The sequence below is a fragment of the Triturus cristatus genome, chromosome 7 (assembly GCF_964204655.1).
Source record: "Triturus cristatus chromosome 7, aTriCri1.1, whole genome shotgun sequence".
NCBI lineage: Eukaryota > Metazoa > Chordata > Amphibia > Caudata > Salamandridae > Triturus > Triturus cristatus.
Genome location: NC_140590.1, coordinates 1755182989 through 1755210356, shown reverse-complemented (window position 1 = coordinate 1755210356; position 27368 = coordinate 1755182989). Strand labels below are relative to the sequence as shown.

The window sequence follows — 27368 nt, the reverse complement described above, 5'->3', positions numbered from 1 at the left end:
TTGATTCTCACTAAGTTTGGCTGCGCTGTTGCTGCCATGGTGTTTATGGTTGCGCCCAGGTACTGTTGTACTTGCGCGGGTTGTAGGTTTGATTTTGGGTAATTTAGTGAGAATCCCAGACCGTGAAGAAGGTGAATGGTGTGGGATATGTGGCTGGTACATTGCTGGGCCGACTTTGCCTGAACAAGCCAGTCGGTAGACGTGAATGCGATGCCTCCGTAGATGTGCAGCCACTGTAGCTAGACACTTTGTAAAGACCCTGGGTGCGGTTGTCACTCCGAAGGGAAGAACTTTGAATTGATAGTGATGCCCTTGAATGGTGAACCGGAGATATTTTCTGTGTGACGGGTGTATGGGTATGTGGAAATATGCGTCTTTGAGGTCTAGAGTGGCCAGGAAGTCTCCTTGGCTGAGAAGCGGGAGAACTTGCTGAAGTGTTAGCATATGGAAATGCTCTGACAGAATGTATTGGTTTAGGGGTCTGAGGTCTAGTATCGGTCTGAGGGACCCATCTTTCTTTGGGATCAAGAAGTACAGAGAGTACACTCCTGTCCCCTGTTGGTCGGAGGGTACGACATCTATCGCACCTTTTTGCAGCATACTTTGCACTTCCTGCTGCAATAACGCCAAGTGCTCTACGGACATAGGACGGTTTTTTGGCGGTATATTGGGTGGGGTGGAGGTTAGTTCTAGACAGTAACCGTGCTGGATAATGTCCCTGACCCACCTGTCTGTGGTGATGGTTTTCCACGTGGACAGGAACTGCTGGAGTCTCCCCCCGACAGGTGTTATGTGGTCGGGGGGGAGGGAGAGGGCGTCACTGTTTGTTTTTGGGTGAGGACCTGGTGTTGCCGTAACCACGTCCTCTGCCCTTGGTGCTGGAGCCCCGATATCCACCTCTGTTGGTTTTATCGTAGGCACTTTGGGTGTTCCCTTTAGGGTATTGTTGCTGTGACCCCTGGTTCCTTGGTGCTCCTCTACCCCCGGGGCGACGAAAGGAGCCACTGCGAAACTGCTGCGTCTGCAGAGCCCCCATTGATTTTGCAGTATCCGTGTCTTTTTTGATCTTTTCTAAGGTAGTGTCAACTTCTGGGCCAAATAGGAAGTCTGGGTTGACTGGCTGGTTTAGTATGTTTTGAATTTCCGGCTTAAAGCCGGATATTCTCAGCCAGGCATGTCGCCTTAAAATGACGCTAGTGTTGATTGCCCGAGCAGCTGTATCAGCGGCATCCAGGGCACACTTGATGGATGCGTTAGTAAGGAGTTGACCCTCTCTAATGAGTTGCTCCGCTGCCTCTTTGAATTCGTCTGGCAAATGTTGGAGAAGTGTTTCTAATGTGTCATAATGGGAACGATCATAACGGGCCAGGAGTGCCTGTGTATTGGCAATGCACCAAATGTTTGCTGCTTGTGCTGCAATCCGCTTGCCAGACGTTTCCAGTACTTTGGACTCCTTGTCTGGGGGAGGAGCATCCCCCGTTTGCGAATGGGCTCTTTTGCGAGCGTTAGCAACGACCATGGAATCCAGAGGTAATTGTCCCCTAATGTACATAGGGTCCCCGGGTGCTGGCTTATATTTTTTTTCAATTCTGGGGTTTAGCACCCGCGCCCTTGTTTTTTCTCTAAAAATGTCCTTTGCAGGTTTGAGTACTCCTTTCAACATGGGCAGTGTTTTTACAGTCCTTTCGGAAGAGGCGAAAGTGTCCACCAAGAAGTAGTCGTCAACAGTGTCAGAGTGGAGTTCTACCCCATGATTGGCAGCAGCCCGTTCTATGAGGGCATTGAAGGCAGCAGTGTCTTCCGTGGGGGAAGTCTTCGTGCCGTAAAGTTGCGTGTCCTGGGTGTCAGCCGCGGCACCCTGTTCTGTAGGTTCATCCCATGGTTGATCTGGGTCCTGTAGATGGTCATCAGGATCTACATCTTCAGGGTAGGGCGTATCATCGCCCGTATAGTCCTCGACCACATCTGTCTCGGAAGGAGTGGGAGAAAAGGACTGGGGATGCTGATGTGAGGTTTGCCAGCGGTCGTGAAGAACTGGGTTCGACCCTTGTGGCCTTTTTTGTTTGAGAGGTATTTTGTATGATTCTAATTCCCTCTCTGGCGTTGCCTTTCTCTTGCGGGCCATCAGTTTACCTGTGGTGGCATCGATGAAGAGAGGCTGTGCAGTGTCTGAATCAGTGAGTCCAGTAGAGAAACCCTGGGTTCGCCGAACACACGTCCGGATCTCGAACATCTTTGGCGCCGTGGGCGGTGGTAAGCCAAAAGTAATATTGGGTGGCGCCGAAGGCGCTTTTGTAGCTTTGGGCGTTTCAGGGCCCGACGTGGATCGGAGGGCTGCCCGTTCCCTGATTTTTTGCAACGAAGCCGCTACTTGTTGGACGGCGAATGCAGAAGGCTGTCTGGAAGTCGTCGACGGCTTCGGAGCCATGGGGTCATCGATCCGAAGAGAGGTCTCGACGGTTGTAGGATTGGACGATTTAGTGAGTGCCACCTTGTCTTTGGAGGCTGGCGCCGATGGGGTGGACGCCGGAGTCCGAGGCGCTTTAAGAGGCCTGATGGTCTTTTTCTTCGGGTTGGCACCGACATCCGCTGCAGCAAGTTCGGCGCCGAAGTCTCTTTTGGGGCGCTCGGAGCCGACGGGCTTTGCGTGCATCGAAGGAGATGAGGGTCTCGAGGCCTTCGAGCGGTGTAAATCCAGTTTCACTTTCGATTTCAGTGGTACTGGTGCAGCAAGTGGTTTTGTTTTCCACGAAGGGAACCCAGTTGTTTTTGGTAACAATGGCTCTTGTTGAATGTTCGAGGCCGGGCCGGAAGGCGGGGCCGAAGAACTCTTAGAACGGTCTCGGGGAAGGCCCGGGGCGATCCTTCGACCTGAGCCTTATGATGACGTATATTATCGGCCTCCGTATCAGCGGACAGGCCTGGCTTGTCGCTTGAGCCATCTTCTTCGGCCCCAAAGGCCTCCTCGCAGTCTCCTACCTCGTCGGCGACTTCTTCCCTACGGAAAAGCGTCTCGTCATCGGCTTCCGCTCGGGAATCCTGCTCGGAAGCGGGGCTGGAGGCTACTTCTTCCACGCTCTCGGCGTCTTCGTTGCTGAAGATGTTGGTTGGGGCAGGCGCCGATTGTTGCGCTTCTAGTCTCGCCACTCGTCGATTCCGGAGGGTTTTCTTCGATCGGAATCGGGCACAGGCCATACATTTGGACTCATCGTGGTCCGGCGAGAGGCATTTGTTGCATACCGGGTGTACGTCGATATGGGGATATTTTGCGTGGCAGAGTGGACACCGTTTGAATGGAGTCCTCGATTCCATCGTCGACGGGAGTTCGAGGGTTGGATCCAACGTCCTTGAAGAGCTGGAAGAAGGGTCGAAAGTAAGACTAGAGTAGTCGATACCGAACGAAACAGTACCGACGAAACCTAAAGGCCTTTTGGCCTTAACTGAGTTTTACTAACTTGAGCTAAGTTAAGCACATCCAAACCCAATGGCGGAAAAAAACAATCTGAGGATGGAGAAGATGCCCATGCGCACTGTAGTCCAGGGGAGGAGCCACCTATCTCGAGATATTTCGAAGACTCTTCCAGGACAACAATGTGCAATCATCCGGACCCAACACTAGGCGGCGATCTATGCACAGATATGAATTCAGCAGCCCACATGCCTCGAACATTGTATTTCTGTAGGGCCAACCTCTTGGCAAGATAGACAGTGTCCACCCTGTGAAAAGAGTGGGTAGATGTTGAGTACCCGCATGTACCCTCGACTTGTGCCCTGCATTTAGGGTTTTCAGTGGAAAACATATGTACCGTAATTTCTATTCTGGTGTTACAATCCAGCAGCACAGATTCATTATTGTATTTAATCTGAAATCAAATCAGATTCTACAATATGCGCTTTTTGTTTTATAATGATTTTTTTTCACTAATACAACGTGTTTTCGAACCACAAAACATTTGTGGGGGGATCTGCTTTGATTAGAGTGCCAAAGGCGCACAGACACTTCACTTTGAATAGCCACAGTGGGACTTCTAAAACTCGTATTCTCTAGCGGGCTCACCTGGCTGTTGTCTCAGGTAAATGCAGAATAACCCCAGTCTGTAGTTTAAAAAGGGAGACACTGATGTCCCCTCGGACAGTGTTAGGATACAGATCTTATGAAAAATGTGTTATTAGTTAGTGTGTACTGTATTTCACTTTTTGGGCAATCAGTTACTGAAAGTATGTTAGGTTGTGAGCCTGTGTTCCCCCTTCACCTACCCCATCTCCAAGAAGCCTTGAACTGCTCTAGTTGTGGTACTATTTTGAGTTAAGTGACAAAGAGTACTTGGCCCAGTTGCTCAGGACCCACTGTAGGTCGGGCACTGTAAAATCAGGAGTAAAAGGCCTCAATCATCACAGTTGGTCCCAGTAGCTCCTGCTTGCCCCATGGCCTGTGGAAATTGTTCTGACAATGACACCCCCTTTACATGGTTTTGCCATACGCTCCTTGGTCCTGGGCATTAGGTGAGATAGGTTGGTGCCTCGGGCACAAGGGTCACTGATGACGTCTACCTTCTCCAGTCTTTATTAAGTCCATTTTTAATAACAATGCTAGTCCTAGTCTCTTAATTCAAGACAGATACTGGCATTTTACATGTAGGGCAGTCCACTTGTAACTGATGACTCAGCCATCAGAAAGTGTGTAATTTGAGCAAGTTGTTTCTGTGATCAGTTCATCATATGACATTAGGGACTTAAACATGTTGGGCAGTGAGTTAAGGAAAAGTTTCATAACTTACCAGTTGCTGAATTCGGTGCCATTGACCCATTTCCATGGTTGATTAGTTTCCCTCTGCAGACCAATCCAGTGGTGGTGATGAACCCCTTTGCACCGCAGCATGAAAGCCTGTAAACACAATAAAATAAAGGGACAAACTGAAACGCACAGATTAGACTTGAGCACAGTACTTCGTAGAGTTGCAGAGTGCAGACTGACTGAGAGATTGCCAAAATGGATTAAGAATACATTTTGGAGACTTTTGTGACCGGCAAAGAGAAACGCAAGACTGCAACCTGAATCGGAACATTCCTTGTTTGGTGCCTCATTTGGCCAACTTGATTCATACCAAAATACTAGTTGGTCGCTGAAAACGATCTAATTTGATTCACAGTACTGTCCTGAAGCCTTTATATCCCTCTGCAAAAGACTGATGAACTAATTTGTTATGGAGTTGCCGTAAGAGAACGCTGGAGAGTTGGGGAAATTTCAAAGGTCATCTCTACAAAATTGTACGACAGCCAGTTTGCCATGTAGCTGTAATAACCACAAATAAGATGTTGTTGTGAATATAGCATAAGAAAGCAGCCATCATGGGCATGTCCCGGATCACTGCATCACAATACTGTCTGGAATTAGTACTTTTAATAGGAACACAACAAAACAGCTGTAATTATCTCGAGTAGAGTTCTCAAATAGAGCTGGTCGGAGAAGCATTTAGTTTTTAGATCTCGCCTTGGCAGCGCATGCGCTGTCTCTGCGAGACATAAAGTAATCTCTATATTGGCTTAAACTCCATGTAATTTGTTTTTCCACTTGCTATTGGTTTACTTGTGGCAATGCTGTTGTTATCTTCCTTTCTGTTGGCTGCTGATCATTTGGTAACTTCCCTGTAGTCCCGAATCAGCGGCACCTAACTACAGTTTTAATCCGCTCTGCTCGCACTTGTTTTAATTGCGTGCAGTGTGCCATCTGTTTCTCACGCTGTGTTTGTTTATTTATTTTGAAGATTTCCCCCTGTGTCTGTAACTGGAGACTCTCCTCTACGCTGGCTAGTTATTTTAGCCTTAGTAACGAGAGCGGCAGCATTACATTACAAAATTGTGCCGAATCTTTTTATACTGTATTTTTATTTTATTACTTTGCGTAACAGAGCATATAATCGTAATGTTAAGAGTGTACCTTTTGATCACCATTTGTGTTTTTAACCCCTTCGGTGCTCATGACGGAATGGTTCCGTCATGACCCACGGTTGAGCTGTGCTCATGACGGAACCATTCCGTCATGACCCCGCCCGCGCAAGATTCCGCCAGCACAGCGGCGGAATCTGCGCAGCATCGAAGGGGTTAAAGCGCTTTTTCTGTGGCCTTTGGAATCTGTGCGTGTTCTTTCCAGGCCACACCAGCCTTCTTTACCCAAATATAAACTTTTTAAACTTAATGTTTGCCTTTTACACTTCATTGGCATAGTGTGCCTTTTTTTAATACAATTTTTTTTTCATTTTAGGCGTGTCCTTAAAAAAAAAAAAAAAATTGTGTTCATTTTAATTTTATTCGCATAAAATAAGTATCTACTGCCGCTTTTTATATTGTTTAATTTGGTAAAAAGGAAGTGCCGGTGTTTTATTAAGCAGCAGCTTCACACTCTGTATTCCTTTAAAGCGCATTTTGAGCGACGTTTGGAATACGTGCTTGTCCTTTCCACGCTACACCAGCCTTATTTACCCACATATTAGGCTGTTAACCATCATGTTTGCTTTTTAGATTTTACTTTCACATTGTGCTTTTGTTCCCTATATCGGCTTTTTACGTTTGATCTTTACACTTAATATTTTGTTTTGTTATATATCTGGATGCACTGACATGAGTAGCATACACTTATAAAAGTAAAACAAAATATATATATATTTATATCCATACATATCGAAATACATATATAAAAAGATATATACAGCTGCATATCTATACAAGTGCATACATACATATGCATAAATATATGCATGCATATATGCATATATGTGTATATATATATTCACTGAAAAAACCATAGGTTTCAGGGGTGTTATAGTTAGCTGGACTTTTCACTTGTACAAAACCATTGAAATTCCCCCGTTATAGTTAGTTCAGCTAACTATAACTCGCGCGCCCGCAATGCACTGCTGATGACGTCACATATTACATCACTCATGACATGGTCAGTGACATCACTCATGACATCACTGATGACATCTCAAATGACATCACTGATGACATCATCCAGTGAATGTGTGTTTTTCTGAAAATTAAATATGTTTTATATATGTATATCTCAAGGTCGATGGAAGAATAAATGGGTATATAAGTGTCTAAATGGATGATTTGTTTTTGAAAAATGGATTGTGTAACTGACTGATTAAGTGTATCATAGTGAATACATGGCTTAGTGAGTAATGTTTAAATATGTAAATATCTGTATCAGTCTCTCACTTTGTGTATAAGTGGCTGCATGGGTTGGTGAGTAGCTACATGGGTGTCTATATAGGTTATTAGTTGGTTTTTTGAGTATCAGTCTGAGTGTCTGCATGGTTCGGTGGGGGGTATTACGTAGTGCATAGGTGCATGAATGAGTGACTCACTGTTTGTATGTGTTGAACACAGCATGTGTGCAGGACTGTATGGGTGGATGAGTGTGTGTATGGGTGTGTTAGTGAGTGAATGACTGTCTCAATAGTGTCTTTATGAGTAACTACATATGTTTTAAACTAGTATATGTGACTATTGGTGTATATATGTGAGTATATGTGAGAGTGAGAGATTGAAAGAGTTCCTGTATGAATAAGTATGTGTTTCTATAAGTGATTGTTTAAAAGACTAAGTATGTGTAAGTTTCCGTAGAAGTAAGTGTGGTGGTGTGTGTATAACTGTATATGCAAGTAAATGTATGTTTGATTCTTTATTAGCATGAGTGACTATGTGTGTGAGTAACTCTATGGATGAGTGGCATTGTGTAACAGGATGTATAGGTGTATGAGTACATATGATGAGTGAGTACATGTCTGAGTGACTGTATAGGACTGTTGGTGAATGAGTGGATGTGTATGTGGATCTTAGAATTACTGAAGAGGTTGTTGTAACTGGTATTGGTATGTCCATTGTTTTGAAAATTTTAGTCTCTATTTTTGAATGTGTGTATCAAAGGTTATATTAGGGTGAGAGGAGGTCTGCCACTCTATCACAAGGATGATGTCATCAGTGATGTCATCAGTGATGTCATTTGAGATGTCATCAGTGATGTCATGAGTGATGTCACTGACCATGTCATTAGTGATGTAATATGTGACGTCATCAGCAGTGCATTGCGGGCGCGCGAGTTATAGTTAGCTGAACTAACTATAACGGGGGAATTTCAATGGTTTTGTACAAGTGAAAAGTCCAGCTAACTATAACACCCCTGAAACCTATGGTTTTTTCAGTGAATTTCTGAGGTTTTTTAAATGCTAATTCCTAACTATAACGTGCCTGAAACCTATGGTTTTTTCTGTGAATTTCAAAGGTTTTTTAAATGCTAATTTCTAACTATGCCTAGGACATGTGAAGAAAGAAGAAAAAATGCACAGAAAGAAACAAAAGAAGTGCAGAAAGAAGCAACAGAAGTCCTCAAATACGAAGATAAGTGCAGGAAGAAGGATAACGTGCAGAAAGAACAAAAAGAAGAGCAGAAAGAAGCCTTGTTGCAAAATCATCCTGTACCCTCAACTTTTTCAGACGGATACTGGTGGTAACTGAGTCTGACTAACCAGTCCTAGAGCCAGTGCTATGTTAAAAGTCACTTAGAATACAGTGAAAACACCTACATACACTAGGGAACATTATGCGTTGGGGTCCCCCTGTGATTAGCATGACCTCCTCTGTAAGCCCCTAGTATATAATAGGGCATGGGGATTAAAACTACCTCTTAAAACAGGCCACAGGGTGTTTTTGTACACGTTAACTCAGGCCCCGTCCCCTCCCTTCACCACTGTGTAAACACGCCCTGTGTCCAATTTTAGTTGGGAGATTAAGTTCATTTGAATCCTGAGGGTCCCTAGGGTCCAACTAGCCCACGAGGTACCTCCAGTAAGTGCCACAGAGCTGCGTTGCAGAGAGGTGTAAAAAGTGGCACGGCCTGGACCACCTCTCTGCAATGCAGCTCAGTGGCGCTTACTGGAAGCACTTGGTTGGCTAGTTAGCCCCCAGGGGCCCTCAGTATTGAAGGGAAATTATATCCCCAATTTAAAACGTGCCATAGTGCGTGTTTGCACACGTCACCTCAGGCCCCGTCCCCTCCCTTGACCACTGTGTAAACGCACCCTGTGGCTGTTCTAAGTTGAGAGATTAAGTCCCCTTGAATCCTAAGGGTCCCTAGGGTCAAACTAGACCACTAGGTACCTCCAGTAAGCGCCACAGAGCTGCGTTGCAGAGAGGTGTGAATAGGGGCTTGGCCTCAGAGCACCTGTCTGCAGCGCAGCTCCCTGGCGCATACTGGAGATGCCTATTGGGGGCGCGTTTGCAGAGTGCTGCACGGAGGGGGTATGGCCTCCGGCACAACGCCAGTCTTTTATTTATTTTAATTTTTTAAGAAGGGGGCTGTGTGGTTCCCCTTCTTATTCTAATTTATAGGCCCTGATGACCCCATCCCCCAGGGCTTGTCTCCTAATTATATTTTTTTGACCCCAATCCCCAGGGCCGGCCACTGTTTTTTATTATTTTTAAAAAATATATATTTATAGACACACCTAGGACATGCTGGACAAACCGTACGTACCTATCACCACGACGATTTGCGTGATATTCATTAAAAGGCGACTATGCATGCAATGAATCCCCGTGGAATGTATTTACACCACTAGTAAAGCTCTGACATGTCTGATGCCCTACCGTGCCTAATGCCGGTAGACACCCTTGTCGTTTATTTAGACAAACATGGGTAGCTATTGACGGGCACATTTAACCCCTTCGGTGCTCATGACGGAACGGTTCCGTCATGAGCCACGGTTGAGCTGTGCTCATGACGGAACCGTTCCGTCATGACCACGCCCGCGCAAGAAACCGTCAGCACAGCGGCGGAATTCGCGCAGCATGGAAGGGGTTAATACACATGCACACCAAGCCATTCAAAGAGGATTCGACAAAAATTCGACCAAAACTATGTAAGAAACCCCCCTCACGGTTAATAAAACACACATCCACTGCCGGATGTGTAATACTTTTTATTTTACTCTCTGGAAAGGGGATGAACATCACTTGAGAGTCACAGCGCGCTCCTGACAGAGCCCAATGCTGTGTTACACCCACCATTGCCTGCCGAGTGCCACACACCTCTGTGTTGTATTCCACTAGCTAGTGCATATGCTATGACACTCTCTAGCCCATGTGCACTGTAACACCACCCCGTGAATATGTCATGCCACACTTGTCTTCGCACGGGTTATATTGCCCCATCTAACGTGCCTTCCTCAATGCCTATGTTATAACGCACAGTGCTATGTCATACATATTATAATCTGGGATCCATATCTTTGTCACAGTGCATATGCAACGTTACACTCCCCAGCACATATTTTATATTACAACTTTAGAGACTAGTTAGGTTACACAACACTGCCCTGTGCATATTACGCTCCAAGGCGCATATCGCATAGCACGCGCTAGTGCCTGTGCTATCTCGCGCTCTCCAATGAATCTGTCATTGCGCACAATGTATTGCATATTATATTTCACGCCCGGTTCATCTTATATCACACTTTTTGGTGCATAGTTTATACCATACACTATATCTAGTTTTCATTTTCAATCGTGCTCTCAGGACTATGTTCTATATAACACTGTGTTCACCTACCCTTTTCACGGGCATTACATTTTGCGATAGGGGGTGGAGGGTCAGGGGGTGTTTCTGCCAAGTGAGCCCGGAGTCACAGTCACAAACGTCCTCTTCTTCCTGAATAAAAGTGAGATTATGCTGCATACTTGTTCATATTTTAAGTAGTTCGCACAGACACAATGTTTTAAAACCAATAAAGTTCCTAATACCCGCCTTCTCTGAACAGTTAGCTTGCTGCCCCATCCCCCTCCTCCCTATCCTCTGTTGTGTGAATCCATGAACTAGCCTCCTCCCTCCTGCCATGCATGGTCTGATGTGCTGCCACTGCCCTCAATTTAGTATGATGTACCAGTCCACTCCTCCTGCCCTCCATTGCCCAATTCTATGCCCCATCATTGACCTCCTGCTTAAACTCTGTGCTTAGCTTGCTGCCCCTATTCTCCTTCCCCCTGCCCTCCGATGTCTTTGTGCATGCCCCTGCTCCATCCTTTTTGCCCACCATGTTCCATGGACCTGCCACTCCTATCTACTCTGAGTGTTCTGTTGAGCTGCCACTCCCCTCCCACCTGCCTAGCATTGTCAGATGACTGTAACCTGTCCCTGCCACCTCCACCCTGCCTGTCCACATGCCATGCCCCTATCCTCTTCCTCCTGTCCTACATGGTCCATTGCACTGCCACACCCTTCTGCCCTCCCTGGTCTGTTGTGCTGCAACTGCTCCTCCTGCCTGCCCCGTGTGGTCTGTTGTGAGGTCCCTTCCCCTGAACTTTCTTGTCTGTGCACAGGTCCTGACCCTCCCTTCTATCCTCCATCGTCCTTTGTGCATGCCCCTGCACCCTCCTTCTTGCCCATCATAGCCATTGTGCTGCCACTAACCCTCCCAATTGCCATGCATGGTCTTCTGTGCTGCCATGGCCCCTCCCACCTTCCCTGGGTGGTCAGTTAGCTGCCCCTGACCCCCTCCCACCTTCCCTCCATGGTCTGTGTGAATGCCATCACAGTCTCACTGTTGCTCTTCATGGTGTGTCTTGCTTCTAGTGCCCATCCTGCCTGACCTCCATGGCTATCTTGCTGCTCCTGCCCTGCCCCCTTGCCCCCAGCCCTCTGTTTACATGTGCAGACCCCTACTCCCTCCCTCCTGGCTTGTCTGTTCCATTGTACTGCCCCTGATCCGTCCCTCCTGCCCTTTATGTTCTGTTATGCTGCAGCTTTCTCTCCTGTCTGTCCATTATGGTCAGCTAGCTACCATTGCCTCTTGCCCCTCTGTTCTCTGTTGTCCATGTGCATGGTCCTGTCCCCTCCCTCTTGCTTTCTATGGATTGTTGTGCTGCACTCCCGTCCTGCATGCCCTGTGTGGTGTATTGTGCTGCTGCAAACCCTGATGCCTGCCCTGCAGGATCAGTTTGGTGCACCTCTCCATGTCCCTCCTGTCCTCTGTTATCCAAGTCCATGTCCCTATCCCATTTCCTTCCATGATCCAATGTACCATACTTGCAAACATTTTGAACTTGGTAAGAGGGAGATTTTGAAAAAAATCTGGGGTATTGATTTTCCCCTTTGAGTTACATTGAAAAAGAGGATATTGTAGACAGGAGACAGTCAAATAAAGCCCATTTGAGCTTAAAAACATTGGACGTTTCCTGGCTGAATCGGGTCTGTTGGCATGTATGGTTGTACTACCATTGCCTCTTCCTTCTGCCCACAATGGTCTATTACATTGCCACAGCCTTGAAGGAGGGTAGATTTTGTATCACAGGGGGCCCCTGGCCCGTTCTGTCCACACCTGAAGTATGAGACCCTTGTCCTTGCCCTGCCAGCCGTATTTGTAGGCCGTATTAAATTGACCAGCGGGTCCTGTGTTGCTATATAATTGTCCTGAGACATCCTTACCACTCAGCCAGCATAAAACCCCTGTGTAGGCCCTTCTGTTCAATATGTAGGCCTCTTTGTTAAATTGACCATAGCTCTGCAATTTTAGTGTATAGCAGTCTGAAGGCAGGTCAGCGAGGCCTTCTGCTCCAAACTAGTAGCCCCCACCCTTCCCGAGTGCTCCGTGCTCGGTATCAAAGTTCAACATCCCGCTGAAGCTGTCGATATACAGTAGGCTGCATCCTGGACTGGTACTTGCTTCCTGGGCAGGTTTCCCGCTTTTAAGGAAGTGGCAACCGCAGAGCGTCAAGTTAGGAGAACTGAGAAGATTTTATACATGAATATATTGAATTCCCGTACAATACCCATTATTTTCTGCTTGCTCTATGGAACTTACGATAAGCGATTGGCCTGAGAGACTGACCTTTTCACCCAGTCCATTGTCAGCATTAAGTGGGTAAATGACGAAATGTCTGGTAAAATCTGCAGACGAAGCTTTTGGGTAGCATACGTAGGTAGATGTAGCGTGCAAAGGAGCCCACAAAATGATATAAAAAGGGAGCACCCACAGATATCGAGGGACTACCTCGCCATCTGTATGTAGGTTAACAGGCTGTGCATGTTTTCCCCAAGAGCTGGGAGCTCTTGTCTTCCTCTGCTTAAAATGTCTTGCTCTGCTTTGCTTGAAGTATCTTATTCTATTTTACCTATATGAAATGTCATGTTATGTTTAACCATTGTTCTCTTTACTTTTGCATTTAAAAGATTTTGTATTGTAATTGCAGGAATGCTTGCTCTAAGAGTAAACGTGAGTGTTCCTAGGTAACATTTTCCTTGGTGTAACTTGTTTCTCATGATGCATTTATAGATGTGTTTTCTCTCTCTCTCTGTCAGTACATTAATTGAGATACAGAGAATATCATGACAGCTGTATGATTATCTGGATTCTGTATTTTGTACTTTATGTCTCTATTCTGCGGTTTCTTTGAAGTTGCATCTTCTCATTAAACTGCCATTGTATTCTGCCTCCAATTCCATGTCTCATATGTCTGTTTTCTTCATTTTTGGAGCAAGCGTTCCTAGGCACCCCGGCTCAAATTAAGGTGCCCCTTTTGTCCCTGACTCACTCTCCTGCTCAGTTCTGTGGTGGCTCCCGGGGCTCTGGGGACCGCCCCTAGCTTCCTTGACCCGTAATAGATCTTCCCTCCAACAGCCTCTCTTGCAAGTCCTGTATTGTTGGTTTGTTGCCCCTGCCCCCCTTTCCACTGCCCTCCATAGTCTGTTGTGCTTCCACGGCCCTTCCTGCCTGCTCAGTGTGGTTAAATTGTTGCCTTTGCACCCTCCTACCTGCCTTCCATTTTCAGAGTCCGTGCCCCTGGCCTCTGCCTCTCAACAGTACCCTAATGAACAACTGGATTGCTAACATTCTATATTTATTACAAAAGTGTGGAACGCCTGACATCATCTTGATGTAATCAAAACTGTAATACCTAGAGCATTTCCTTTAGAGATTACATATATGAGAAGGTCTTATTGGCATCAAAATTATGGTTAGTGCTCTAAAAGACTAAAATAAGGACATATTTTCTGAGTTTTCAAATAGCGACAAAGCACTTTTAAATTATTTGTTATCTTTATGTTTTTTTATCCAGTTGACCACTTGATTAAATGTTGCACTTAGGGGAGAGGATGTGGTGTTACTTCCAGAACTGCAGACTTTGCAACTGGGGAACCAGGTTGATGTTTCTGCTTCAGCTCGACATTCTGTGATTCTGGTCAAATCACTTAGTTTCCCCATGTCTACAACCAAAATGAATTTGTTCTTGTGTGATGTAACCAATGCTCATGTAAAGCACTCCAATACCTGACAAGTCTGCACTATATAACACTGCAAAAACACAAAATAATAAGTGTTTTGCACACTTCTGTCATTGGGCTATATTTGGGCTACATCTGGGTGATTTTGGGCTACATTTGGGCTCTTTTGTCTCCGGTGGCCATCTTGGGAGATTTATTTGTTATGAAGTTTCCTAATTTCCTCATGTACTGCAGTCTCCTCAGTAGGAAATGCTTTCAGTTTTTTACTTTGATTCCATCATGAAGGTATTCAGATATGTCACACATTTGCCATACATTCTGAATGTTAGCACTCTAGTTGCTCATTAGATCACTGTAGTAAAACTACTGTTCACCATGGAAGACTGCTCCTGGTATTAAATGTGCATGTTTCAGTCTGCATGTCAGAATTTTTTAATGAAATAGAAGAGGATTTGAGAAGTCACTCAAAATGTGCCCTCATTTTCTTTCTTCAGCATTAATCATAATTTCTATGGCAAAATGAACCCCCTCATTGTGTTCCTTTTTAAATTAAATGTTTTAAGTGTTACCAGTTTATTCCAATCAAGATGGCTTCAGGTGTGCCATACTTTTGTCATAATGAAGACAGTAAGCGCTATGTTGTTTTTAAGAACATTCTGGGACATTCTGTCATTGGGTTATACTTGGGCTACATCTGGGTGATATTTGGGCTACATTTGGGCTCTTTTGTTTCTGGTGGCCATCTTGGGAGACTTCTTTGTTATGAAGTTTCCTAATTTCCTCATTTACTGCAGTCTCCTCAGTAGGAAATACTTTCAGTTTTTTACTTTGATTCCATCAAGAAGGCATTCAGATGTGTCACACATTTGCCATAAATTCAGAATGTTAGCACTCTTTTTGCTCATTAGATCACTGTAGTAAAGCTACTGCTCACCAGGGAAAACTGCTGCTGGTATTGAAAATGCATGTTTCAGTCTGCATGTCAGAATTTTGTAATGAAATAGAAGAGGATTTGAGAAGTCACTCAAAATGTGCCCTAATTTTTCTTTCTGCAGCACTAATCATACTTTTTATGAAAAAATGAACCCCCTCATTTTGTTCCTTTTTAAATTAAATGTTTTAAGAGTTACCACTTTAATCCAAGCAAGATGGCTTCAGGTGTGCCATATGTTTATCATAAGTAGGGCTGTTAGCGCTCTAGTAGTTCTTTGGAACACTCTGGGAAGCTGCAGTAGAACACAAAGGAATCAACTGACAGTCTCTGCCCTTGTTGGATGTACATGTTTTACTGAGAATGTCAGACTTCATTCTCACATGACTGAGAAAGATAATGTGAATTTACAGAAAATAAGCTCTCAGTTTAGCTTATAGATCACCTTCCAAACCTCTGTGGTAAAAGCATGAGTAAATATTTTTCTCTCAATCATGATATCCCAGCAGAAGGCTTTTTCACATGGTGAAATCACCTTAGAACATACCACAATTCCTAAAATGAGTATGGTACCATCAACAAATGATTTATAATGTAACTAAAGTCTTAAAACCTTCTATTAACTGCAATGCTTTTTAATGAGGTGCTATCATGTATATTGGTCCCAAGATGGCTGCCAACACTTCTTGGATGAAGTGCTGACAGCCAATCAGATCTCAGGACGAGATGTGTGGTTAGGCTCCGCCCACATATATATATGCTTTTAAATGCTATTTTCTCAGGAAATACTGAACAGATTTACACCAGACCTGCAAAAGGCACTTCCTTGACCTTATGGCTACATCTCTGCCAAATTTCAAGGAATTCTGTTCAGCCGTTCGGGCTGTAGCTGTGTCTAAAGGTCCTATGGAAAAATGCATGGGAAAAACGCGTTTTGGGACCCCCCTTTTATCTCAGTCCCTGCTTGACGAATCACCCCGAGACTTTCAGGGTAGGAGCGGAGCGCAGCGCCCCACCTATTTTGAAAATTTTGCGAGGATTCGTCGACCGGCGCCAAAGTTATTCAAAATAGAATGTTGCGGTTTTCCTATGGAAACAGGGTCCTAACTATAACTACCTACTGGCGACCGCCAGTAGGTAATATATATATATATATATATATATATATATATATAAATGCATACATATTTATATAAATATGCATACATAAGTATGTGCATATATATATTACCTACTGGCGGTCGCCAGTAGGTAGTTATAGTTAGGACCACGTTTCCATAGGAAAACCTCAACATTCTATTTTGAATAACTTTGGCGCCGGTCGACGAATCCTCGCGAATTTCTCAAAATAGGTGGGGCGCTACGCTCCGCTCCTACCCTGAAAGTCTCGGGGGGATTCGTCAAGCGGGGGCTGAGATAAAAGGGGGGTCCCAAAACGCGTTTTTCCCATGCATTTTTCCATAGGACCTTTAGAACGAGCTACAGCCCGAACGGCTGAACAGAATTACTCAAAATTTGGCAGAGAGGTAGTCCCTAGGTCAAGGAAGTGCCTTTTGTAGGTTTGGTGTAAATCTGTTCAGTAGATTCTGAGAAAATAGCCTTTAAATCAATATATATATCTGAGCCAGCTTACGGTACGCTTACCGTACGCTTACGGTAAGCGTACGGTGGCGTGCGCGAGCGCGATTCTGATTGGCTCTTAGATCTTAGTAAACATTCGAATCGGCCGAAACCAGGAAGCGGCGGCCGCCATTTTGTCTCTCGCACTGAGAGTGATTTTAAAAATATCAAGCCCAAAAACATGTAAAGGGGCTGTTTTGACAACTCCCTCCCACATAGTCATGTTGAGGGAGTCCCCAAACATCCCCCAATTGTAAAAACGGTTTTATTTTTTTTTTCGGCAATTTCGCGGGGTACGCTTACCGTACGCTTACGGTAAGCGTACGGTAAAAAAATAAAAATAAAAAAAACACTATCCACACTTACCCCACCCCCTGTGCTTTTGGTGGCCGAAGGCCACCAAATGTACAGGGCTTATGTTAAGGGCAAAAAACACTATCCACACTTACCCCACCCCCTGTGCTTTTGGTGGCCGAAGGCCACCAAATGTACAGGGCTTATTATAAGGGAAAAAAACTTAGCATTTAAAAAACCGTACTAATTCACTGAAAAAACCATAGGTTTCACACACGTTATAGTTAGGAATTAGCATTTAAAAAACCTTGCAAATTCACTGAAAAAACCATAGGTTTCACACATGTTATAGTTAGCGGAAATTTTACTGATAAAAAACCTGTGAAATTGCCCCGTTATAGTTAGCGCAGGCAACTATAACTCACGCAACTGCAATCTTCTGCTGATGACATATGTGTCTTTATGAAAAAAAAATATTTGTAATATATGTATAGCTAAAAATGTATGGAAGAAGACATGGGCAAATAAGTGTCTAAATACAGTATTAGCATCAGCAGAGGATTGCAGTCGCGTGAGTTATAGTTGCCTGCGCTAACTATAACGGGGCAATTTCACAGGTTTTTTATCAGTAAAATTTCCGCTAACTATAACATGTGTGAAACCTATGGTTTTTTCAGTGAATATATATATAGATAGATAGATAGATAGAAATATATATCCGTCAGGTGACGGAAACGCGTTGACGTTTACTCAAAGAAATAAAGCTAGATTGCAAAGCTAAAAAGTGCAGATTCCGCTTCATTTCGATATAGGAGGCGTTTTTCATTATATATATATATATATATATATATATATATATATATATATATATATATATGATTTATACTTACCTGTAAAATACTTACATTTTCGTGGTAAAAGCATACTCGTGGTAAAAAAAGTAATTGTAACGACTTTCGTTTTCAAGACGCTGTTGTGGTTACAGCGTCGTTCTAAAGGCATTCATAGTAATGCCACTCGTTAATTCATACATCCCTCTGATTTTGTCAAAGCATACTAACGTTTCATCTTTATAAACAATTTATTGTGCTACTTATTGAAGAGGGAACCCATTCTGATATATTTATGGTCCTCTCAGATGTGAAATTCACCCTTTCCCAGACTTGGTGTAAAGTCTAGGTATCACAGAAAAGTTATATAGCACTAGAATGATAGCGAAACACATGTCAAGGGTTGCTATTATTCATTTCATGTTGGCTTGGATGATATTTACCAATCCAAAGCTGTAATACTGTGCCTGGAGTGGTAAAAGGTTTTTGACATTTTACAGCTCGGCTTGGATAGCACTGTGCTTAATCCTATGATTAGATTTTGTTGTGGAAATGGCAAAAGACTTTGTCCATTTCTAGCTCAGCGTGGATAGCAATTGCTAATCCAATGCTTAAAAACTTTGCTAGGAAAACAGATATTTGAGTTGAGCAGATGCAGAGTGTCACAGGTGTTGTATGGTGCTCTATTTAGGAGCATTTCTCCACCTAAACTTGGGAACGACCTAGAGTGATCACTTGCCTCACTACTACACTCAAGTCACCCTCCTCCCTCCCTCCACCCAGTTGGGCACATCAACGATTTTTTATGCTAATGTTTTCTGTAAATTGTTTCCTTAATTAATATATATCAGGTGCTTAGTGTGATGAAATAACAATTGAATTTTTGTTATTCCTTTTAAACGTATTTGTACTGGGACCACCACTTTCTATACTGGCTGTGACATGTGATCAAGGCCCGTGGAGGGGCTGAAACGCGTCATGGCGACTTGCGCTTACAATAAATACCCTTGCACCAATTCTGTGGTCCGTGTCCGTTCTTGCGTGAAGACGAGTCAAACAAACAGAGAACAGAGTTTTCTGGATATATATATATATATATATATATATATATATATATATATTCACTTAAAAAACCATAGGTTTCACACATGTTGTAGTTAGCTGGACATTTCACTCGTAAAAAACCATTGAAATTCCCCCGTTATAGTTAGTTCAGATAACTATAACTCGCGCGCCCGCAATCCACTGCTCATGACGTCACATATTACATCACTCATGACATGGTCAGTGGCATCACTCATGACATTATCCTTGTGATAGAGTGGCGGTCGTGCGAGTTATAGTTATCTGAACTAACTATAATGGGGGAATTTCAATGGTTTTTTACGAGTGAAATGTCCAGCTAACTATAACATGTGTGAAACCTATGGTTTTTTAAGTGAATATATATATACATATATATGTATAGAAATATGCACATATATATACATCAATGTAAATATGCATGCAGATATATTTGCATACATATATAAATCTATACAAATATATATATGCATATATCCATCCATATATAAATATATCACTTCTCGTCACTTTCAAACACAGAGCGCTCTCAGGAAAGAAAGACCCTGTGTCAATCAGGATTACTGCTGTTTAGTCCCAACACGTTTCACCTATCCAAAGGCTTGATCACGTGATCAATACGTACATATACAGTACAGCATTTTAGAAGAGGAAAGTGGGAGATTTTATCAAAAAATAAATGGGAAAAAGTATTTCACCCACTGACTTCTTTTAAGTCAAAAGCAATTTCAGGCGACAGGCAACCGAATAAAAGCTGTTGGGTCTATTGGCATGTATGTACTGTATTATACAATGCATAATCTGCATAGTATAATGTTTGTAACTCATACGGACCAAAAGTTACTAAAATGTAGCAGTGGCAACATGTGTTTGCATGCAAGGGAAGGCGTTTCACAAAGGTTGTCTGGTTATCTTTCGGTTGCTTACTTCTTTATCTATTTGCTACATGGTAATAATGAAGTGAAATATTTGAAGTATTACTATCAAGAAAATGTGCCAGATTATGCTGCATGACATTCCTTTTCTAGAAGCATAATTTAGTCAACCCTCCCGCTCAATTGGGTGCTATCCCGCTGCACAATTCCAGTGACCCTTGTGATAACACTCATTTTCCTACCACATGCCACAGCTGTAGCAGGCACATGCTTCAGCCTTATCAAATCACTAAAGAACTTCTTCAATTTTCTTCCACTTGCCGCAAGGAAATCAGTGGCAATGGCCTTGATTCTTTCGTGCTTAGAGTATTGTAACAGCCTTCTCGCGGGAGCTAATAAAGCAATTCTAAAGAAGTTACAGGTGGTTCATCACGCAGTGGCATGGCTAGTGCTCAAACTTCCACGAAGATCCTCAGCTTCTGCAGCATTTAAAAGCCTTCATTGGCTTTCGGTGCACAAGAGAGTCCTTTTTAAAATTCTCCTGATCACCTATAGCGCCAGGCTCAACTTGGGACCCAAGTATCTTGCAGCTCGATTTGCTACCTACACCACAACCAGGTCTCTCAGCTCATCCTCAGCGAACCTGCTCAAACCCCCCACGTTCAGATATAAATTGAAAGGAGGAAAGACAGTGGCCTTCCTTGGGACCAAAGCCTGGAATTTACTTACACCTCATCTAAGGCTACTTAAATCAGAAATTCAATTCAGGAAGGCCCTGAAGACTTGGGTATTTAGTGCCCCAGACAAATTATGCCTCTCTCTCATTTAGTAGCGTCACGGTTTACTCTCACCTCCAAACCAATTCAGCACCAGGATACTCCTCGCGGAGTGACAGTCGCGCTTTACAAGTACCAAATTACATTATATTACATAGCATAGTGCGTTTTGACAAGAAGCACTCCTGCACACAACGTTGCAGAGGCTACTATGTGCATGTGTGCTTCTTGAGATCAAAGGTACGTTTTGGGATCTAGGCAATTAGAATTATACTGTCAAATGCCCAGCAGCACCCCCAACAATAAGGTTTTTCATAAGCCATCACAAAAATATGCTGTGGTATTGGGTATGCGGCAAAGTGAAATAATGCCTTGTCTTTCTTTAGTGTCTTTGGAGAACCAGTAGCTCCAGTAAACAAAATAAGTAGTTTTGGGTTTATTTACTGTTGCACACATCACACACACCTACTGACCAATTTAAAACAATACTTCTGCCTTCTAGGATTTAGGAGGAAGGTTTTAGCCAGTCAGCAGAGATGGTTTCTCAGTAGATGACTGCAGCCCTGGCTCTAACTCGAGTTATGGATGGTGGCTCTGAGGCAGTATCATATAATGAGACAGTTTCTGAGAGAGGGAAATGGAACAGAATCTGGAAGTGACTTTCCAGTCAGCAGAGTTCCATCTGACTCCTCCTCCAGTGATTCTGAGGGACATGATGAATGCAGTCATGATGTCCGTTCACAGGCACAGTCTGTGCAGCAGAAGGACTGTAGCAGGATTGGGCCTTCCCAGAGAGCAGGCACATGCAGAAGCAAGCATAGACAGAGTGCTCTCTTGGCAGTCCCCCAATTTAGTGCAGCTCCAAATTCTCCTGTTCACTAGTGACACTAGATGTAAAGTCGATACAGGCAATTTTTGTCTCTTGACTACATCCACCTCTTTTTGGATGCTGACTTTCTTGAGCAAAGTGTGCAGCAAACACATTTGTGTGCAGAACAATTTTGGAGGGAGAATGGAGGCACTCTAGGGCCTCATTCTAGGACACACTGGTGGACTTCCATTCCACTTGATGAGTTGGACGTTTTTGGGCATTACGCTCAAATTGGGGTTAGTGCACACGCATGCAGTCCTATTAGGTTACTCGCACGGTTTGCGTAGCACCCACATTCACACTGCACAAGACTCAAGATTACAAAGAAATAATATTACAGGAAACTCTGCACCCAATGCTACACATATGGGTAATATGTTTGTCCTGCTTGCCATGTTCATCCTCACCAGAACACAGTAAATGTTCAGTTTGCCGTATGACAAGTACATTACAGTCACAGCACTGCACATAACCGTGTACAGGACATATGCTATGTTCTCAGTGACAGCCCTATGTGTCAGACACTAACATTCTTCGTAGTTTAGGACCTGCTCTTTAGGGAACCTATGCAGTCTTCCCCAGCATGTCTGCCTTGGTTTCAAAGGTAGATATGTTCACTCAGTTCGAGGAATGTGGGCCTCGGACGCCCCCAACTTGCATCCCACACTGGAAGTTATTGGATTTAGCACAGTGAGTGCGCTAAAAGCACAAAAGACATCTTCCGGAGTCTAATGAGGCTGTCATAGGAGCCGCTAGTAAAGGTTCACTACGCACACATCTGGTAATGTTCAGAATGTCGACATAGGCGGATACTTGACACGTAGTAAAAACGTAGTCAAACTTTTCATGAATTTGTAAAGGTTGTGGCGGCATCAAACACATGTTTAGACATATGTGTTTATAGAGGTTTGTTTGTGGTGTGCTTATATGTAAGTTGGTTGAAGACTGGTCGAGAGGTTTTTTTGAATGGGGATTCGGTTCTGGGGTGTATGAATTTGATGGGCCTTTGAAGTGAATGCACTGATCTGTTGGATTGGCCCCATGGCTGGCGGTATGAAAGTCTTGTGTGTGGTGCGTGAATGGCATGTAAATGGACCATAACGTGGTTGGTGCCTTGATGTGGCTTTATGGCTCACCTACAGTAGTCTTGGTTTCATTATTCAAATACTGTGATAAGTGTTTGTTCTTTGAAGCTAGCATCTCTCGAGGTGCTAAAACTAACAAGCATAAGTGGTGGATTAATTTTAAAAAAATCACTGCCAGATTTATATCTGTGGCGGAAAGGATACTCCTTCACAACAGTGGCAGAGGATCCTTACCGTGAAGACAATGGTCTGCCCACCCAATTTATATGTGTATGAACCATTGGTGTAATCACGGTCAAGACTACTCCTTCTCTGGAACGGCAGCACCCCTCCCACAGCCCTACTAAGTAAGGGCCGCCTGACGCTGATCTCTATTTCTGCCCATCTAATTTAGATGTGTGATTTGATTGACTTGATTTTTAATTTTATAAAGTGCTCAAATGCCCTGAGGTGTATTGGCGCTACTTCCCTGCCAATCAGAGGAGAAATAGTGCAAAAATATGATAGCTCTTTATCGATTAAAGAGCCAGGTCTTTATTAATTTCCGAAATGCAAGGAGGTCTGACCATTTCCTTTTGTTAACAGGAAAGACGTTCCACAACATGGAGGTTCTCAGGACGAAACTCCTGCCTCCCCATGTGGTCCATTTAACCCTTGCTAATGTTAATAGCATCCTCTGAGGGGTATACTGGACACTTTTTGAGCGAAAGTGATAAGGTCCAATATTGTGCAGTGCCTTAAATGCAATACAACAAACCTTAAATTCCAATTGTCTTGCTATCAGGAGCTAATGTAATTTGATCAGGGCCTGTGACGCTGATTGATATTTTGGAATCCCTTTAAGAAGCCAAGCAGAAGCATCCTGCAGCATCTGTAGTGTTTTTAAGGGACTTTTTCAGATGTCAATAAAAAGGGTGTTTTTGTAATCTAGTTTAGCTAAGAATAGGGTGGAAACCACCATTTTTTGAAGGTCCTGAGGAATGTAGGGACAGATCTTTCTGATTATTTTCAAAGTAAAGATCACCGATGAAGCAAGGGTGCTAACTTGAGCTTCATAGTCAGGTTTGTCATCAAAGACAATTCTGAAATTCCTTCCCTTCCATACTGGTGTAGGTGGGGCTCACATGTCCTGTGGCCACCAACTTGGTGACCAGATGGACTTTCCAAAAAGAAGGACCTCTGTCTTTCCTGCATTAAGCTTTAAACAGTTTGCTCTCATCCATGGTTATATCTGGGACATACAGGAACTAAACCGGTGTGAAACTTCATGTGGACATTGGATATTGACACCACAATTTGGGTGTTATGGGCATAGGACACCACTGAGAAACCCATTGCTTTTGTAAGTTTGGCCAGAGGGGTAACAAAGATTAAAAAGAGGGGCGCTCAACGAGGGACCCTGGGGTACCCCAAATGGCAAACAAAATTGCTCAGAGGTAAAATCACCCACTGTTACAGGATTTGTTCGATATGCTAAAAAAGCTGTTAACAACTTCAGTGCTGAGCCTCTTATTCCCAGTTCAGCTAATCTGTGAATTAAGACTGTGTGGTTGACCTTATCAAAGGCCGCAGAGAGATCAAACAATATCAGTGCGGCTCGACCTCCACCATCCAAAAATCGCCTCAGTAAAATAAATAATGTTAATAAGTTCCTCCATTGCGGCTAGCAATGCAGTTTCTGTGCTATGTGCCTTTTTAAATCCATATTGAGTGCAATCCAAAAAATTATTGTCAATGCATGACATAAGTTCCATATTCAAGGCCTTTTCCAGTAACTTAGCCGGAAAAGGCAGTCTGGAGATAGGCCTATAGCTGCTCGGGTCCTGGGAGTCGAGATCATTCTTTTTTAAACAGAGGTAGGATTGATGCAGACTTCCATTCAGAAGGAATTGTAACTATTGCTGATAGCTTTATTTAAAATCTTGGTCAATTGAGTTCCAAAGAACCCGGGGGCAAAGTGGACAAATTTAGGAGGGCATGGATCAAGTGAGGCACCCCGAATTATTTGACTCAATTAATTTTAGAACTTGATCTTCATTTAAGAAAGGAAACCTATCCAGAATGGTTTTTGAAAGTTGTGGTTTGTTCAGCTGCGGTTTTAACACCCCTTGATTACTTAATGTGAAGGAATCAAAGACTTTTTACTTTTTTCTAAGAGAAATCCGCAAGATCGTTGCATAAAGTTTGATTGCAATTAACATTGTTGGATGCGACCATTTTTTACAGGTTTTTCTTTACTGTATTAAAGAGTTCCTTTGATGAATTTTCGAATTGACGAATCTTGTTCGTTAAGTATTTCGTTTTTTCTTTTAAGATTAGTTTTTTGTATTCTGCAATATACTTTTTATAGGCCTCTCTTTTAAGAAATTCATATTTGTATCTCCAAACGTGCTCCAATTTTCTATATAATTGTTCCTGAGTTCTCAGACAATCGGAGAACCAGGGTTCTGGGGGGTTCTACGACGATTGATTAAAACAAGTCTGTTTTCACTGCCTGTCACCTACTGGAAATGTGTGGCGGTAAGGCCCTCCTCATCATGGGAGATATCCCTTTGACCTCAGTTTGATCTATTCCTGAAGCAAGCTTGATCTGTTCCTGTCGTGGGCACTATGACCAATCACACAAGTCGGCAGTGTTTTTATTGGCACAAGTGGGGTAACACTGGGTGGTAGGAGTTTTGTGAATTCCTGCAGATTCTGGAGTTTCCATCATAGAAATGTAATGAAAATATGTGATTTCAGGTAAAGTTTGAGGTTTGCAGGTAATGTGGGGGAGAAAACCTTGTGGGATCCACGCAGGGCACACCACTCTGTAATCTCCTAGAAGTCTAGTTTTCAAAAAAGTCTGTGGTTTGTATGGGTGGTGCTACAGCACGGCCCCAAATACTGCTTCTACGCCTACTGCATATTTCTCAACATAGAACTTTAGGGCCTTTTGTGTTGTGGTGTCTTGGGCCTCCCACACAAGTGGAGTACCGTTCTTTTCCAGAGAAATGTGGGAACTCAGGGTGGTAGGAAACGTGTGGCTCCCTGCAGAAATGTGAGAAAATTGATGTTTCTTACCAAAGTTTGATTTTTGAAAGGGCTTCCAGGTAAAATTATCTAGTGAGAGTCCTGCAAGTCAGGCACCCTTACACTCCCCTGGTTGCCTAGTTTTTTTTAAATGTGCAGGTTTGCTAGGTTACGCTAAGTGCCAGAAGAACTAGGGCCCAAAATCCCCAGCTACCCACCATGCAAAGAAAGGGTGCATTTTCTCTGGAAAAATGTGATGCATCTATGGTGTGTTTGGGGTCATTTCCTGTCAGAGGCACTAGGCCTACCCACACAACTGAGACAGCATTTTTGTCGGAGGATTTATGGGACTGCTGGGTGATACGAAATGTGTGGCTCCCCACAGATTCAAGACATTTTCCACACAGAAATGTGTGGATAATGTGTGTTTTTATTCAAAGTTTGAGGTTGCAAAAGCTTCTGGATAAAATGGTCTAGTGAGAGCGAGGCAGGTCACACATCCCTTGGTTCTCCTGGTTGTCTAGTTTTAAAAAAATGTGCAGGTTTACAAAGTTTCCGTAGGTTTTGGTTGAGCTAGTGCCCGAAATTCATAGCTACCTAAAGTGCAAAAACAAAGGTTGCGTTTTCTGTGGAAAAATGTGCTATAACTATATTGCCTTTGGGGCCCTTTCCTGTCAAGAACACTAGGCCTACCCACACAAGTAAGGTAGCACTTTTATTAGGAGACTTGGGTGAATGCTGGGTGTTCTCTGCAGATTCAAGAAGTTTTCCTAATTGATATGTGTGGAAAATGTGTTTTAGTCGAAGTTTGAGGTTTAAAAAAGGATTCTGTGTAAATTTACCTGATGAGAGCAACGCAAGTCTCGCACCCTGACTCCCCTAGTTGTCTGTTTTTCAAAAATGTGCATGTTTGATAAGTTTATCTGGCTGCCGGCAGAACCAGGACCCCAAATCCACAGCAGCCCACATTGCAAAAATGGGTGCATTTTCAGTGCGAAAATGTGATGTGTCTATGTGGTGTTTAGGCCCCTTTCCATTCGCGGGCACTAGACCTACCCACACAAGTAAGGTAGTATTTTTATTGGGGAATATAGGAGTAGCTGGATGGTAGGAAATGTGTGGCTCCCCATAGATTACAGATGTTTTCCTCACATAAATGTGTGGAAAAGTGTATTTTTAGTTGAAGTTTGCAAAGGCTTCTGGGTTAAATTACCTGGTGAGAGCCATGCATTGCACATACCTCTGTATTCCCCTTGTTGTCTAGATTTTAAAAAGTGCAGGTTTGTCTAGGTGCAGGCTAAGCTAGGGCCCAAAATCCACAGCTACCCACGTTGCAGAAAAGGATGCTTTTCTGTGGAAAAATGTGATGTGTCTATGTTGCACTTGGGGCCTTTCCGTCACGGGCACTAAGCCTACCCACAGAAGAGCGGTAGCATTTTATTTCGAGACAATGCTGGTTGGTTGGAAATGTGTAGTTCCCCACAGATTCCAGAAGTTTTCCTCCCAGCAATGTGTGGAAAATGTGCATTTTTATTCGAAGGTTGAGGTTTGCAAGGGCCCCAAGTAAAAAACCTTGGAAGAGCCATAAAGGCCAAAACCACCCCTATTTCCCCTCTATGTCCACTTTTCAAAAATGTGCAGAATTGCTAGGTGCCAGCAGAACTAGGACCCAAAATCCACAGCTATTCACATTGCAAAAAAGGGTTTGTT

At 43.6% G+C, this 27368-nt stretch overlaps 1 protein-coding gene across 2 annotated transcripts in view; it reads right to left on the bottom strand.

Annotated features, from left to right (window-relative positions):
• LOC146813005 (uncharacterized) overlaps positions 1–27368 on the bottom strand; it is a 194691-nt gene that overhangs the window by 41808 nt on the left and 125515 nt on the right. For both annotated transcript variants that reach the window (XR_014966940.1, XM_085620027.1), the window contains exon 4: positions 4779–4885. Coding sequence is in view for 1 of the 2 variants with exons in the window: in XM_085620027.1 (XP_085476153.1) it covers positions 4779–4885 (107 nt within the window). In the remaining variant the exon portion in view is untranslated. The remainder of the gene's footprint in view (positions 1–4778; positions 4886–27368) is intronic.